At 44.2% G+C, this 17,621-nt stretch overlaps 1 protein-coding gene across 1 annotated transcript in view; it reads right to left on the bottom strand.

The window, feature by feature from the left end:
• Positions 1-13,689, bottom strand: part of LOC146206532 (atrial natriuretic peptide receptor 1-like) — a 76,889-nt gene extending 63,200 nt beyond the window's left edge. Inside the window, exon 1 of the mRNA XM_084587040.1 lies at positions 13,420-13,689. Coding sequence (XP_084443166.1) covers positions 13,420-13,689 — 270 coding nt within the window. The remainder of the gene's footprint in view (positions 1-13,419) is intronic.
• Positions 13,690-17,621: the final 3,932 nt, after the last annotated feature.

The following is a 17,621-nucleotide window of genomic DNA, read 5'->3' as shown; positions in this document are numbered from 1 at the left end:
ACATTCTTCCGCTGAAGCCGGGGCTTCACGTTCGGCTCGCACAGGGATGGTGCACTGGGTGACGGACTTTGTTTTATGCCGCTCGCGTCGGCGGCACTCGCTCGGGTTATTTGAAAAACAAAAAGTGGAAAGGTCGGACTGCTAGATTTGAACGGCACGTCTCGGCAATGCACTCCATCTAGAGAGCGCTCTAAGAGTTGAGCAGGCAGCACTCAAGCATGTCCCCCACCCTGACCAGAACGATGATCTCCCTCGGCTCCAGTGCACGCACCTGGTTACGGCCGCACGATGAACGTTGACGTTGGATGTAACCGACGCGGTCACACTTCAAGCCCGCAGCCCTGCCTTTATTCTCCCTTGGTAAGTCCAAGAAAGTGACCGTGACATGGCATTTAAGTTACTGCTACGATATTCGGTTGATGTCAGAGCACGATCGGACTGCAAAGAAGTAATTGCTGCAGTAGAATCAGAATGCAACGTCGCTGTTAACGCGACAGAAGGCAAACATCGCTTTGTGAGCAATGTTCAACAGGAATTTGCCAACATTTGTGCAAGGACGCTTTAGGGCGCCCAGGAACTCGAAAGGTCTTCTAAACCAACCGCTTTCCTGCACGTAGATGAATGCAAATGAATGCTCGAAGCGAAAAGTTTACTCATAAACCATTTTGTCATATACTTTAACCGTTTTTGCGAGTTCTCGAGAAAGAAAAAAAGAAAGAGAGAGAAAGCGACCGATTTAACGCTGGAGAACATACAGACAAAAAGAACTGTACCACTTCTGTTTCATAATATTTCTAAAGCTGAGCCATATAATAAAGCATGGCAGCAAGAAACTTAGACGCTGGAAATTGAAGTCGGCTGCAAATTCCTTCGGCAACCTAGGCGCACCCGTCGCTTGCTCACAGGCCGAGAGCATGTGTATTGAAACCACTAGGCTTACTGCCGGGCCTTGTCCTCGGCGTAAACGTGTCGATGTTTGGCAGCGAATGTGAACTGGACGAGTTCCTCCTGTGAGAGCGCATGGGTTTGCTCGCGCTCTGCAATGCCCGCCCCTGTGACGACTCTTTTACATTCCTCAGAACATATTGGCAGGCCTAGTTGGTCAAACATGTTCTAATAAATAGCGTACACATATACAAACACACTAGACGCGAAGAGCTACAAACACAGCGCTGACTAGCAACTGGCAGCTTTCTTCTCTTCTTCTGATTAAGGAAGAAGAAAACTGTCAGGTGCTAGTCAGTGCGGTGTTTATAGCTCTTCTCGTCTAATGCCCCCATGTTAGGTCGCTCTAGGTACCTCAATAAATAAATAAATAAATAAATAAATAAATAAATAAATAAATAAATAAATAAATAAATAAATAAATAAATAAATAAATAAATAAATAAATAAATAAATAAATAAATAAATAAATAAATAAATAAATAAATAAATAAATAAATAATGTGTTTGTATGGGTTTGCGCTGTGCTCTGACGTTCCGCCCGCTTATGCAATGTACCCATACGTTTCCCATTGAGCAGCATAGCATTGTGAGGACATGAGGCATTGTTTGACGGCATTGCCATAGAACGACACTCGGCATTACAAAAGGCTGCCTTTGTTCTGCTTCGCATAATTCCTGTTTGTTCGGGAAGACTTTGCAAAGTGGCAGTATAGAAGTGTATGACCGGAGAGCGCACCTCAAGGAGCTCGGAAACTAAACGCTGAGGTTGCCGATAAAAGGAAACTGCACCGACTTTCACAGTGATTTCCAAGTCCGGGTGTCGGTTCATGATCTCGAAAAATGTGTCCTTCGACCGACATTCCTGAGGACATATACGTTTATTTATTTATTTAACAATACTGTCAACCTTAATTTGAGGGTCATTACAGAGAGGAAAAATGAAAACAAATATATACACAGAAATGAACAAATCACTTCTAATATAGAATTCAAGCGAGCATAAAAACGCAACACGACACCGCCGTACAGTCACCTCATATACTAAAATATATATACACATGTTATATACACGCACGTCCGCAGGAATCTAATCAGCGCTACCTAGTGCATTCACAAATGCAGCTACACCTGCACACTCAGCAACATGAGCGGGCAGTTTGTTTTAGCGCTCAATAGCATCCGGAAAGAATGAGCAGCGAAAGACTTTAGTGTTAGTTATGTAAGGCCGAATTGCTTTGTGATGATTAGGTTGGTTGGTTGGTTTGTGGGGTTTAACGTCCCAAAGCGACTCAGGCTATGAGAGACGCCGTAGTGGAGGACTCCGGAAATTTCGACCACCTGGGGTTCTTTAACGTGCACTGACATCGCACAGCACACGGGCGCCTTGCTTTTCGCCTCCATCGAAAAGCGGCCGCCGAGGCCGGGATTCGATCCCGCATCCTTGGGAACAGTAGTCGAACGCCGTAACCACTGCGCCACCCCGGCGGGGCCTTTGTGATGATTAAGGCGGGAGCTTAATCTACCCGGAGGCTGCAGATATGTTTTTTTTTATTTATGTTTATTTCTTCGTGAATGATTTGGTACAGTATGTTTAACCTCTGCTTTGTACGTCTTCTTTCTAATATGTCTATTTCGCATGAGTTTAACATTTGCGTTACAGAATCTGTTTTTCTATATTTTGTGCAAATAAAGCTCGCCACACGTCCCTGAATCTTATCTAATTCAGTTGAAAGAATTTTCTGATAAGGAGATTATACTACAGACGCATATTCAAGGAAAGGTCTTATGAAAGATTTGTACGCTAAAAGTTTAACGTCCTTCGTTGCTCTCCCCAACCGTTAAAAGGCGAACTGTTAAAAACAGGGTTTAATGCGTCCTGTACGTGCTCAGATGCATCTAGAGGTTTATTTCATGCACTGAGCTCCCTTTCTGGCCCGGGTAATTAATGCGCAGGGCAGATGATCAGAAACAAGTTGCGAGTCATTTTCAGTAGCATTCACTGTAAAGGAATTTCTCTTATTGCAGACACTCAGAGCACATGGCTGGTTTCCTAGGTAACCTCCACGCAGCTGTGGGTAGGTCCTGGCCTGATACATCATCTAGATTACGCGGAGAGTTCGAGCTATGCGCAGAAGGTGCTTTCGAATGTAATGCCGAATTCTTTTGTCTTTTGGACACCGAATTCGGACGCTCATTAGTCGGGAGTCGATATCACTGCTAGTTTAAGACCCAGCTATGGTTTTAAACAATGGCAAATCAGAAACAAAAGGGTAGTTATTTCTTACCTCAAAAACCCCCTGTAAGCTCAGAAACGAACTACACGCTCAATCTAACCAACATTTAGCGATGGGGAGGCTACATTGTAGTCACAGTCAAGTAGTGTTCATATGGGTTTTGAAAAGCAACGCATGCATGACAGCCGTAACCGCCAGTGGTAGGAACGTACGAAAAGACTCATCGCAGATAATTTCTTTAATCTCTCTTGAAAATATGTCACGCCAGCACATGCCGTGAAATGATGATACACCCTGAAAGTATGGCGACGGTAAAAAAAGATTCGTTCATGTATGAAGTCGCGAAAGATTAGGACTTTCTTGGTGCGTGAACTACATTGTGTTCGTTTGTCCCAAAAGAGTGTCGAGTTAGTAAACTTTGCGAAAATGCACCTAGCGGACAGAGCATTCCTTCGCACCATACAGTCTGATAAATGCATGGCTCAAGCTCGAAGTAAAATTCGATTATCTTTGTTTTTCACAATGACAATGCTTCCCCCATGTTTGTAGGGTAAATAAGCTAGATCTTCGAACGAATAGTCCGGTGCTACCTGCCGCAAAAGCTCAACGCCCATCGCAGTAGCGAGAACACTCACCCTTTCGAATTCAAACTTTAACCATGCTTTAACGGCAACTTTTTTCCGCAACATTCCTGACAGTTACCAGCCTCCCCTCCCTCTTTCAAGGCCCTGTACAAAAAAAAAAAAAAAAAAAAAATCTCCTTCGACATCTTCGAAAACAAAATCCTGGTTGCGTGCCTGGCGACAAGTTTACTAGAAATCGTAGCGATCTACGGAACAAGACTGACGATGAATCCACGAAATTAGGACCTGCATTGCTGTCGGTTTACCTGCGTTAATATTTACTTGTCCCACAGTCGCGGTCAAGTTTGCACCTAGTGGCATGGATCGGCGGCAGACTTGATCGATGCCACCGTGCAGCTGAAAGAGAATGATTGATAGTGGAAGAAAGACCACCATGAGAGTGTAAAGAAGCCTGGCCTGGATCAAAATGTTTGGCGTTGGGCGTGCTTTTTTACTAACGCGACATATTTACGCTCAGTGTGGCTAACGTAATTGAAAAAGCGCAATCACCACTGCATCATTCTTCTTGAAATACATGAACAACACACTGTTCCCGACGTTTACCTTAACGCTCTGTTGGCTGTACAGATACACCGGTATAGTTTCAGGTAGACGATCTGTTTGTATTTTTTTTGTTTTTTTTTTTCCCGGCCAGCTTATTCATGATTGTGTCCATATATATTAAAAACTTCCGCCTTTCAGTGCAAATTTTATTGGGGTGAAAACATTGTTTCAGCTCAAGGAAGCACGGACTTCGAAAGAGGTTTGGTTCGATTTATAGGCTTAAACGTCCCTAAGCGACTCACACTTTGAAGGATGCCATAGTGGAGGGCTCCTGAATTATCAACCACCGGGTTCTTTAACGTGTGCTGACATCGCACAGTACACGGATGTCTTGCTTTTCGCCTCCACCGCAAAGCGGCCGCCGCTGCGGGGATTCAATCCCGCGTCCTTCGATTCAGCAGTCGAGTACCGTAGCTACTGAACTACCGCGGTGGGGCGGGTCTTCAGAAGAAAAGTATGTCATAAACGCCGATGTCCATGTTCCTTAAAAAGTGCCGTATTGCGTGTGCCCTGAAAAGAATAGGCTTTCGATCGATCGAAATCTACTAGCCCGTTTTTATACTTTAATGAGTCTTATTACCCTGTCCAGGCAGCGTACTTAAGTCGACAGCGTGTGCATATTATCCGCATGAGTAACACAATTCTATGGTGCAGTCTTCATGTCCACTGCCGGTGCCAGACCATATAAAACGGGTACCTAAGTTCCATGTTTCAACAAAAATAAAACATAGAACTGAAGGAAATATCGTTCTCTGAAACCTAAAACATGACCGCAGAGCAGGAATGGTGTTTTTCAGCGTACTGAACCGGCTACTGCAGAACAAAGAAATTCAAGGAGAAAAACACTCGCAGTCCATTACGTATGTCGAGATTTAAGCCGCCCGAGGTGGCGTTTCCCGCCTGATCAGGTAAAATCAGGATAGGTGCTACCATGAGAAGAAATGCATCAAGCGTCAGAGCAAGTGTGCAAACGCTCTTCATGCCAGCAAACTGCAGCGTCCCAAGGCGCCGTAACAACAGCGTTGCTGGCAGAACTGAGCTCAACCGACGCTGAAAAAACGCGCGACACGAGTTGCATGGCTAGCACGCTGCCGCCCGACTATCATGTTTGGTTTAGCAACTGCCGGGGCTAGGGCCCGTATCAAACTCTGCTGTCTCGTCATAGGCAAGTACCGGTGGTTGTAGATTCGATGTAAACATTTCAGGCATCCCCCTCTCGCCGCCACTTATTCAAAAGCTTCATGGCTGCCCCTGCCTAGTGTTTCTGAAGTACTGCAATAGCATCCATGTGTTTCCTGCGTATCCACTTTTGCAGGACAGTTATTTAAGGCGGTGAATTGAATTTCTGCATAATTGCTACAGATAACTTGGGAGATACCGGGAACGGACACTGGGTAAAAGAGGGGAAGACAGTCTTCGTCACTCGTTGATACCGAATGTATGTGGGTATTAGACGGAAGCGCTTTGGAAGGCCCCCGCAGGAGTCTCTGCATTCGCTGTTTTGGGTCACGGCAGATATATTGCGGAGGAAAGGAACGCAGAACTATAAAACTTTATCACCTGGTGGCTCGAGGTGTATGGTGATTAGCGCGTCGCCTTCGAAACGGAGTGGTGGCATTTCGATCGGTAAAGTGCGGAAGCGCTCTTGCTTGGCCAAGCACCGTGACATTTATCCCCTGCGACGGACGGTATATCAACGGCAATCTTCGTCACACAGGCCAAACTGCAGCGTGAGCAGGTGCTGCGTCAGAACAAGTTTCAGACTGCCATATCATATGCTAGCGTACTTGAGGCTGAACAGTGTATCGAAGCCCACCTGGCATTTATAAGCAGTGAATGGCTTAGAAGTATTGTAACACTTCAAGAACAGCAGCTCTGGAAACGCTATAAAAGTCCAGTGCAGGCCCCACGGGTAAACCCGATGCCATGGACCCCTCTGAGAAGACCGGAACGGAGATCTATATCAATGGGGAGCATCCTTTCAAATCAGGTATCTGCCGCCACCAAGAAAATACTTCTAGCACTGATTCAAACACGCATTATTTCGTGCATGTGTTTAACTATAATTATACGTCATAAGACATGGCTGTACGCTCATATACATAGAGACCTGTAGCAGAGAACATGGAGAGACTCATCGAGGGATTGCCGCCTGGCCTACCGTTGCATTGTTTTTTTTTTTTTATGTTCATTCACGAGAACATCCTGAAATCAGAAATGTGTAAGGATTAATGACGAGAGGGCAGGACTTTTGCTGAGGCCTCTGACGAGAATGTAGAGGGAGGCCCGTTCGGTGGTAAAGTGCCATTTATTAACCACAGCTATGTGCATTTCTCAGCTACTTTGGTCATCTGATGAGAAGAGAGGAGTCGCTGGAGAAAGATTTGATGTTGGAAAAGGTTGGGCCGGAGAAGGGGTAGGCAGCGAACGCGATGGTTAGATGGCATCCTCGAGGCACTGCAGATGAAGTTATGTGATGTTAGGAAGATAGTGAGATACCGGAAAGCGTGCCGTGACATGGTCCATAGGGTCACGAAGAGTCGGACACGACTGAACGACTGATACTGAACTGATGTGGATTTACGCTTATCATGTTCTACATCATGGAAAAAAAGAAGCCACTTTTTCCTGCCACGGGTTTTGCTCTTGCAGCCACTGTGTATTTAAATGGAATCATGAGCACGTTGCTAAGGCATCTCTAACTGCAGTCTGATGTCCATGACACAAACAAGAATTGCTCTAACTCTGCAGTCTTGGAAGCACACGCCATTAAAGCAAAAAAATGAAACCATTTTTATCTATCTATCTCTTCGACTTCGCTCTATCGTTCGTTTCTAGGCATCGCGACGTTGACATATCCGTAGGTCGTGCATAACTCGGCAAGTGCATTTGCATAAAAGAGCTCTGGTCTCGTAAGTAAACAGGCGACGGTTATGCCGCTCTTTCTAAAAGATGAATCTGCAGCCTTCCAGATTTCTGACATGTCCTTTCCTTTTATTGTTGGTTGCGCGTACAAGAGTAACGGGGTGGGATAGTCGGTACGAATCCATCACAAAATGCAACACATAATATTGGACGAAGCGAGCAGGCACGAATCACACAGCACTGAATGTGACGCGTCTCCTCACTTCGCCCAGTATTGTACCCTATATTTCTTCTCCAATGGTTTCTTGATGCACTGGCTTTTTCAGAATAGTGGCCGGCTAGGTAGAACAACCTGCATGCTCTGATACTCATTTTTGTTTATTAAGAAAACAGTTCTTCGTGCATCAGTGTTCTTATCCGTTGCTTCATTTGAATACAGGCGCGTTGTCCCAACTAACATGCCCCAGCGTTTGAATTTTGCAATGCACTCAGCACTGAAGCAAGCGTGTTGTTGCTAACCTGCACTGTAAAGCCATTGTGGCTTTTGTATGTTATCTAGTCAGCTAATTATTTAAACGAATAACCAAGTTATTTATAATAACTTAAATCTTCATACATAGAGATGAAGTTTGAAAACCTAAATTTCTGTTGCATGTGTGAGCAGAACTGCGGGCTAGCAAGAAAGACGAGGTCGTAGGAAGGACTTACGTGCCCATTTTTCTTTTGCTTTTTTTTTTTTTGCGCTGTCTGCACTCAAAGATGTGGAAGCAGCAGACGTTCGGCCATCAGTTGTGTTTTTGTCTGCATTTTGTCCGTGTCATCCACTTCGATACCCGACAGGTGCAGCAGCAGCAGCAGCAGCAACAACAACAACAACAACCAAAAATATATATAGAGAGCCCTCCGTGGCTTTGTACTTACGCGTTTCGCAACTACTATTCTCACAGACGCTACGAATAAACGAAGCCTGTGACTGACCGGACTCCAGCGCCGCGCGGATTCAGTCAGGATGTATATACTTCGACGATGGTGGCTAGCAAGTGGCTTTAAGCGGAGCTATGAGCTGAAAGCGCCAAGGACGGTTAATGATTCACATATTGGCTTCCACGGTCCAACTTTCGCTTACTGAGCTTTGTCAGCGCAAAAAAAAAAAAAAAAGAGAGAGAGAGAGAGAAAGAGAGAGAGAGAGGAGACGCACAAGAAACGACGAATGACCCTTCGCTAATGATGCAGCTTGTTTCTTGGACATTTTCTTTCCTCTCTTCACAGGCATCCTAGGTGAAGCTTCAGGGGCAGAATCACTGAAGTGTGGCTAATATTTGCTATTTTTAATGCAGGAGCATTACTTCCCTCATGCTTGGATTCCGCCGAGGTGGCTCTGAAGAGTCCTTTGAGCAACCACTCGAAAAAACAAAGAAACAAAGATTTCTAACCCACACCGAGAATAAAAGATCAGTTTCGTTGACCACTGCGTTAAACATCACTGCACCAAATTTTTGTATTATTATTATTACCTGTTCACAATGAAAAATACAGTGGGGCGAACATCTCAATTAAAGTACAACATTGAAAGCTGAAATCTGTTTCAAAAACATTTTAGGCTAGCCAGTTTGATAACACTGGCATCGAGACAGTATTCTCGCTCTGTGTAAAATGGAATCCGGCTGCGAAGATGGCGCAATGGGCACTCTACAATGCCCAGTGTGCCATTTCGCTAACCAGTGTTTTCGCTCGCTAAGCTGCCACCATTCACGTGGCGCTTCGGGTGTCGTCGTCTTCACGTCCTCTGATGAAGTTGCACAAACGACCTTAATTAGGCCTCCTTCATTCTAATACCACCCGTTAAATACTTATAACTTTGAACTACCAGAAAGCAATACGCTGCATGTTTTGGATCTAGAACTCTCCTTTGCACAAGGAGGAGTTTGCTGGATGTACCACCTCCGAGCACAAAAATCGCTTTTATCTTACGAGTCGGCCCACTCCAAGACAGTAAAAAGAGCCATAGCCACATCAGTGTTGGAATCCTCTTTAAAGAAATCGTGTGAACATTGCATGCAAATTGGCTTTGAACTTCAGATTGAAAGGCTACATAAGGCAGCTTTCCCACAGATCGTTAGATCTGCTGTAGTTGAGTCCTTGATTAAAAAAATAAAAGGTACAAGAAGTAGAGGCACTCAAGAGGATTCTGGAAGGGTTAAGCCTGTAGTTGTGCCCTATTGTCATCGCACGACGCACAACTTGAAGAAGGTCGCAAATAAATTCAAAGTTTTCGTAATATTTTCTGCCCCTTGCAAGCTGGCTTCCTTGTGCCCTCGGATTAATAACCAGAAACTAGGAAAGGAAATATGTAGAACACACCAACCGTATATCGGGTGCAAGGAAGGCGTTGTATATCAGATACCACTCACATGCGGTAAAGTATACGTCGGCCAGACTGGAAGATGTTCGAATGAGCGTTTGAGAGAGCACGAGCGATCGCTTGAGAAGGGCACTGGATCCAATCTGCCGATTCATTGCAAGAAGAAGTTTAAATGCATACCTATTCTAAAAGAAACTACCGTACTGTATAAAAGTCGAGACAATGTAGCTTGGGAGTTAAAAAAAGCCTTCTTCATACAAAGGAAAGGTTTAGATTGCGTTAGCGAACCGTCCAAAGTGCTATATCAGAGTGAGTTCTATTTTTTAGAAGGGCGCAGTTGAATTTTGCGCATGAATTTAGAACTGCAAAAAGATGCGCATGCCTGATGAGTTGAAAACTACTATCTTTCATCCTAAGGTGCTTGAAGTATTTTTCTTTTTGGTCGTATGTCTGAGTTTTTTTTTATTTTATATATAACTTATTCTTTTTTTGTGTGTGAGTCAGTTTTTTATCAATATTTTGTGATTGTCTTCATGTTCATCTGGCCCTATACACCACGTGTCATATATCAGTTTGTTTTTCGAACCATCGTTTTTAGCCTATTCATCCCATCATAACTGCTTTTTATCACATTTATGCCTGTTTTCTTTTATCTGTTTTATGGTCCTTTCACCTTGTGACGTTTGCTGCCGCTGATTAGCGCCGCCAAGGTGTGCCTATATATTGTGTTTTTCCCTTCAATAAAGGATCAGTTGTCAGTGAGCGCTTGTCCGTGTCCCCTTTCTTGTGAATGTGCTGTTAGCGCTTCGTCCATTTTTGAAAAAGCAGCGTGCCGCAAGCAACAATAGTTTATTTATGAAAATATGCTTCACTTTTTGAGGCGAACGTGGAAGCTTTCAAATATTAGGTATGTTTTAACTAAAGACAAAGGAATGATAACCTCGCAGTAATAGCGGTATCAACGATCAAATTTCGTCCATGTAGTGCTTTTTCATTACGTCTTTGTACAGGTTATTTTAAACGGGAGTCTGGAAGCAGTGAATATGAGCATGCTCTCTGACAAGCCTTGATAATTAAATTTACGTAGCCGAACGGGAATTTAACTACGCTTTAATAAGCCAAAATATTATTACTAGTTGAATTATTAGACTATCTGGTTCACTGGAGCAAGGTGGCCCAGACTTCATCCAGTCGGCTCAGGTTTCAAGAAGAGTTTGATACCCTTGCGATAACTTTTGAAGTCTGGTCTGTCAAAGCCTCGCAACCCAAAAGCGAGACCTTAAATGAGTATTTATTTTTTTTTTCTCATGCCACCGAGTCAAGCAGTGTCCTCCTACGAGACAAAAAGCCAGCTTATCTGCTTTGCGAAAATCCCTTCTACGTCGTTTTAATGGCAACAAGGTCTAGCTTAGAAATAAGGTGCAGAACACAGGTCTTCGGTCTATCAATGGCAGCAAGATCTAGTTTAAAATTGAAGTGAAGTACTCGGGCCTTCGATCTACGACGACTGCGCTCACATGTTCTACGTTGCGCGAGATTTCGGGAAAAGGTGTTTTGGCGGGTTTTACAAAGCTATTGCTACAGGTCTCGAAACAGCAGCCAAATAATGTTTTCACATACCCTTTTAGGTCAGTTCTGCAGCCCTTCAAAGCTGTATCCCGCAGCTGAGCACTATGTCAGTTAAACCTCATCTTTACATAGTTTATTTTTTTCCCAGAGGAAAGGGGTGATTGATTGAGGGTTATTTCCCGTGGCTTACACAGGTGAGACCCACGATCAGTGGAGAAACCGTTCGGAAAAAAATCGTGTTGCTGGGGCTGACCGGGGAGCAGCAGCGCCTTACGCTTAACACGTGTGTCCCTACATGGTGAGCCGACCACGGGGTCGGTCGCTTTTCACTATTAAAGTTCAAAATGCCTGCTTTCGGCTGATGCTCGTACCCCCCCAATGACTTACCTATATGGTCTTTTATTGTGCTATAAGGGATGGTTATGTGGCTCTGTGCTAAATGCTTATCATCATCATCATCATCATCATCATCATCATCATCATCATCATCATCATCATCATCATCAGCCTGATTATACCCACTGCAGGGCGAAGGCCTCTCCCACATTTCTCCACTTAACCCGGTTCTGTGCTAGTTGCATCCACTTGACCCTTGCGAACTTCTTAATCTCATCCGCCCACCTAACTTTCTGCCGCCCCCTGCTACGCTTTCCTTCCCTTGGAATCCAGTTTGTTACCCTCAGCGACCATCGGGTATCCCCTCTTCGCACTACATGTCCTGCCCATGTCCATTTCTTCTTAATTTCTGCTAGAATGTCGGTAACTTGAGTTATTTCTCTGACCCACTCTGCACGCTTGCTATCTCTTAATGTTACCCCTACCATTTTTCGTTCCATAGCCCTCTGGGTTGTTCTCAACTTAAGTAGAACCCCTTTCGTTAGCCTCCACGTTTCAGCCTCATAGGTGAGTACAGGCAAGATGCAACTGTTGTATACATTCCTCTTGAGCGATACCGGTAAGCTGCTAGTCATAATCTGCGAGTGCTTGCCAAATGCGCTCCATCCCAATCTTATTCTTCTTGTTATTTCCTAAATGCTGATTACCAACTAATGGTAAGCTTTATAAAACGAGAACGAGCACCTTATTAAAAATTCCGCAAGAAGCTTTCACTCATGTCGAGACCCAAGCAAGATGGCCGCCCATGCGCTTCTCAAGAAAGCACGCTTCTTTTTGTACGGCACTTTCAAAATGTATTTCATACTTTCCATCGGCACTAAAGGAGCTCGTCCGTTAGCCTTCACAGTTCATCTAGAACACGTTGCCATCTTTCTCTCTCTCTCTCTTTTTTGTCAACAATTCTTAATAAGGTGCTAAGAACGAATGCGACGAGATGCACCTTAGTGAGAGAAAAAAAAAACAACCTGCGATTGTGAGCAAAACACAAAGACATGGAAAATTAGTTACTGCGGGAAGCAGCAAGGGTGTTTTGTACTGTGACAGGTCCTCTGAGCACACAGACACTTTGTGTGTCTCTGCGCGCACAATGAAACCTATGTGAAGACAAGAGCCCTTACAATAGAATTGTCATTTTTCATCAGGACATGAAGTCGCCTGTTAAACAGAAACTTCTGCTCGCAGTGACATTTGTTTCTTTGAAGCAATACAAAAACAAAAAGGCCTAGTGTGCCATGTCCGCACCGGCCAACGCCACTTATCGCTCGTGCTCGTGACCATGCTGAGTGCGCACTCCTGCCAAACGCCAAGACCCGACCTCGGCATTCAAAACTACCGCGCTGTTGAGTCGCGGCCTGCGACTCATATTGGCCAACGGTGCACAGAATTTTGTCACTTTTGCGCGACTTTTGTTGATGTGAGGGTGAAGATATAAGCTCCCTCAGACGCTTGCGAAGCATGAAGAAAGGAGAGGGGCTCAAGAGGATGTCTCTGATGAAAAAAAGGATTAACTGTAAGCGCATCGCAACAATCATGAATGAGACATAAATTTCTAAAACTCGACAAACTCGGATAAAGGCGATCAAAGGCAGAACTGTGAAACAATTAACTCAAAATTTAAAAGCAGAGTTCGAAGGTAGTGTTTCGAAACAGTTAAAAAACGGTCTCCAGGGAAAGTACCAGCATCAACTCTCAAGACAAGGTCCCAAGACGGCGTCTCAAGAAGTAATCTGGAGACAAAGCTTCAGGACAGTCTCAAGACAGCGCACTGGGACAAGGTCTCAAGGCACGGTCACAAGACAAAGTCTCAGGGAGGGAGTGAGAGAGATCCTTCGGGGTAGAATGGCCTCCGGCCGTGTACCTTGGTGATGGCAATGTCAAGGGCGGGCTTCGCGATGCGGTAGTCGAAGCTACGGGTCAAGTCTTTGCTCAGGATGAAGGTGGCCATGATCTTGGCCAAGAAGCGCCCGTCCGAGTCCACGAAGCGCGAGTCCCATCTCGTGCGGTTGCGGGTCGGCTCTCCTCCGACCGGCTCCCCCAGCTCCACGTAGTCCGGCGTGGCCAAGCTGTCGTCCTCGGGCAGCGCCCCGGCCGACAGGAGCACGGCGCCCAGCAGAGCCCAGCCGCGCATCGTGCCGACAGCCGCCGTCGTCCGTGCAGCTGTGACACAGCGCCGCTTCCGGGCATCCCTGCGCGCACATCCCTCCTTCCCCGACATTTCACTTGCTCTTTTTGCCTTGTTCCTCCCTCGCCTGCTCTCATATCCTCCCCGCGCTACCTTTTTTTTTTCCTTGTTTTTTTTTTTTTGCTTTCAGCGGGCCGTTTTAATGTTCCCTATCTGCGCGTGCGCTTCGAGAGCGCGCACCGGTGGACAACGCTCCGTAGCCTCGGCGTTGCACTGACTCGCCGGTGAGCTCCGCCTTATCCTCCCCTCTCCCTCCTCTTTGACTTTTGGACATATTCGAGCGAGCGCCGTTGCCCGGACGAAATTGGAGACCTGTTGCTTGCACGGACGGGATCCGTTATTACCCGTCGGCTATATCGCCGGCGTCTCCGAAGACTCGCTGGGCGCCTTCGTGCCGGATGTTATACCGGACTCCTCAGCACACAAGCGGGCCCTGCGACCGTCTTACTAGTCAAGCTTCACAGCGCGGCGGAAATCGTGGAAATGTCGATAGAAAAGAAAGACTGAAAGCAAAGTCAGAAAATATTCCAATTTCTCGTATGTCTGCTGTGTTCATCTTTGCGTTCTGCTGCAGGCAAAACTAATAGTTTCCCGTGCCTTGAAGATGTCTTTGTGTACTGCCCTCTTGGCCTCCGCGCCAAAGAACAAATGATAGCACGGCACAGAGTAGAAACAAAGAGCTACTGTTCGCGCATCATGGTAAATGAAACTGGACGTTCGTCATTTAAACACGCCCCCTGTATTGATCGCTCTTCGGACGTCCGACATGCAGCCCCGGCGAAGGAGGTTTCCCCAAGGCCATAGAGAGGGCGCCACGAGTATATATACCTTTATTAGACAACCTTTTGTTGCTCCCAAAAGGCAGCAGATCTGTACCAGCTCTCCCAAAATATTTTTTTTTATTTTTGAAGGAATAGCGGAAAAAGACATGCGCAGAAATACGAGAAAGACATATGATAAGCGCTTGTCATGTGTCTTCCTCGGTCTTTCCATGTGTGTTTCTTATTTGCGCTGCTATTTCTTCAAAACGCTATGCACAATCTTGTCCATCTAAAAGCTTTGTTAAAAAAAAAAAAAAACAGTTTCATACCGATATAAAAAGCGCAACTGATGAGTTTTATCTGGAAATGTTTTCATTTAATTCTTCTTTCAGGGAAGTAACTATTAATAATTCAAAGCTTTCACTACGATTTAAGACATTTTTTTTTTTCTCATTTATCAAGTCACCTTACCATCCCCTTGTCGGGTACCTTGCCATACTGTAAGATTTGTTGGAATTCGATGCACCGAATGTATCGAAATCCTGCCTGAAGTTTTTGTGACAAAATATTATGGTTAACAGATTCAAATGCTTTTGTCTTTTTAAATAATAATGCTTATGATTATAGCAACCTTAATTAAATTTAAAGCATGGTTAACTGTTTCTCTTACTGCGTGTACAGCTGCGACTATAGAATGACCTCTGCGGAAGCCATGCTCTTCTTTGTGTAATATGTCGTATTTCCCAAAAATGTCCAGTATTATCTTCGCTATTAGGTTCTCAGACAATGTTCTAAAGCAACCGAGCATAATAAGCGGACGTTAAGGTTCAATATCATTAGGACTATCGTTTTTGTAGATGGGTACAGCCCTCCCAGTCTTCAGCGTTTTTGGATTAACTCCCGATAAAAATGCCTGATTTGTTGTTGTTGTTGTTGCTTTGTTCAAGGGGATGCATGAAATGTGAGCGTTGCCCTTGATTCTGTCAAGAATATCCTATCATGCTCCATAGCCCTCTATGGTGACATCTGGTGAAAGACACTAACGATTTCTCCAGCTGTCATTTTTATGTATAAGCAAAAGTATTATAGCGCGGAGTAGGTAGAATAGTGCAACTACTATCTTGCGAAGTGGCAGCTATGGTATTACCTGCATTAGGATAAAGAAGATTGAATATAGAAGCAAGACATGCTAGGTCAAAGTTTTCAAAATTTCAGCTATGACAAAATAGTAAATTTCTCAGAATAATGATGGATGCAAGTGATTATCCGCCATATTTTTTTTCGAGTTACTCTGTACTTTTCAACTTGATGGCTATAATACTCTTTCTTTCGTCTCCACATCATAAAGAGTGACGCATTGCTTATAATTCTGCATATTTGTTTGTAATAATTGTTATTTGCATTTTTCCTAATTTTATTAGGCCAAAGCACGTTTAATAGGAATATATATGGTAAGTACTTCCTCATTCATCCACGAACAAAAAAGTAAGTAAATTATGACACCTAACGCGGCGCACTCTTCGAGATTTGTACTGCTTTTAAACGCAGCGCTACTGAAGTAACGTGTTAAATGCATCATATGCTTCGTTAGCGTGATCGAAATCCATGCTTAAAATGTCTCACCTAGACAGGACTTCTCATTGCTTCATAGTAAAGTCCCATTTTGGGGGTCTGTGAGCGTTTTTCATGGATTGGTTTATGGCTGTTACACGAGCCATAATAACGGCAGAGAATTGATATCTAGTGTTATATTTTATCTCATCTGTTTTCAAGGAGCTGACATCCGTGTTTTGATATGTGATCATTTGTAGATGGCGAAATTGGTGCCACTGTTGTTGGTCTTGTTATACAGTTTTGAAAGCCGTGTCATTAAAAAACGTTTAGGTATTCACTAAGTGAGGTGTTAATTGCGTTGATGGGGAATTTCCCACAAAGCAATATCTTTTTTTCCATGTTTGTGATGGTATTCAGTGATTTTTCTAGTTTATCCAAGATGGCTGCGTTCTAGATTCGGGTGAATGGCATGTCACACCAATGGCAATGTTATGCCTTATTTCTGTAAAGAGAACTTTTTATTTCGCCTTTCATTTCCCATTCCTGCCTCTGTGAAGATTAGAAATTCTTTAGGGTGATTTCCGATGACAGCTACAAAACCACACCACGACGTCTAGAACTAGAAACTCTTGACAAGAGCAAGCTTTTTAACCAGGTAGGTTCAGAGATTCGTCTCCTTTAAGCCAAGTTAATCACTTACACGTATCTTTGCATTCCATCCTCACCCCCCCCCCCCCACCCAACGCACATACAAAGGGTGTTAAAAATTATGCAATACAATTCTTTCTTTCAAAGGCTGTGAAAGGAACGCTGATGAGGTCGGTTGATGTGGATTGAATACGGCAACTAAGGCGGTCATTGTGTGAGTTATAAGGATGAATAAGTTTTTATTAAGAGTAATTAACTAATCAATTTCTTAGTTTGTTATTATTTTAATTGTCAACATTATGTTTCTAATTGAAGGCCGTCAGCATCAAAACCTAGCATCATTCTTAAACTTTCTTGATCGGCATTGCAGCTCGGAATACAGAACGACAAAATTACGGATCTGAAGGTTCGTTGACTTGATTTTCATGCGTTGCACTTTTATAAAATAGCGTCGCTGCACGAGTTTTTCTCGATAATTCCAGAAGGAGTTTAAGCCTCCTTACGGGCGGCAAAGCGAACGCATTTCTCTTCTGTTGCTGGTACAGTTCAGCGCCTGTGTCCACACTTCTAATGACGTTGTGTTGTACACCGAGTTCGGCCAACGCCTGGCGTGTTCAGATATGTCTGAGCATGCGGTGGCGCCATCTACATTGAGCTGTTATGACGTCAGACACTATAATCATGACTATGACTACCTATGACTAACAATGAGTACAATTATGACTAACCACGACCGACTAACCATGACTATGACTAATCAAATCATAATTATCATAATTATCATGATTAGTTAACAGTTATTGATTTCGTTATTATCAATCTAGGAATGTTTGACAAGGGTGAATGACGTTTTCGGGGCCACACTTTCTTCTCACACGAATTAGGAAACAAGGAAGGCTTTCGTCCTACAACCAT

This window comes from Amblyomma maculatum, chromosome 1 (genome assembly GCF_055883805.1).
Source record: "Amblyomma maculatum isolate TAMU_Amacu chromosome 1, ASM5588380v1, whole genome shotgun sequence".
Lineage (NCBI taxonomy): Eukaryota > Metazoa > Arthropoda > Arachnida > Ixodida > Ixodidae > Amblyomma > Amblyomma maculatum.
Note: the sequence above shows the minus strand (reverse complement) of the source record. Positions and strands in the feature narration are given on the sequence as shown.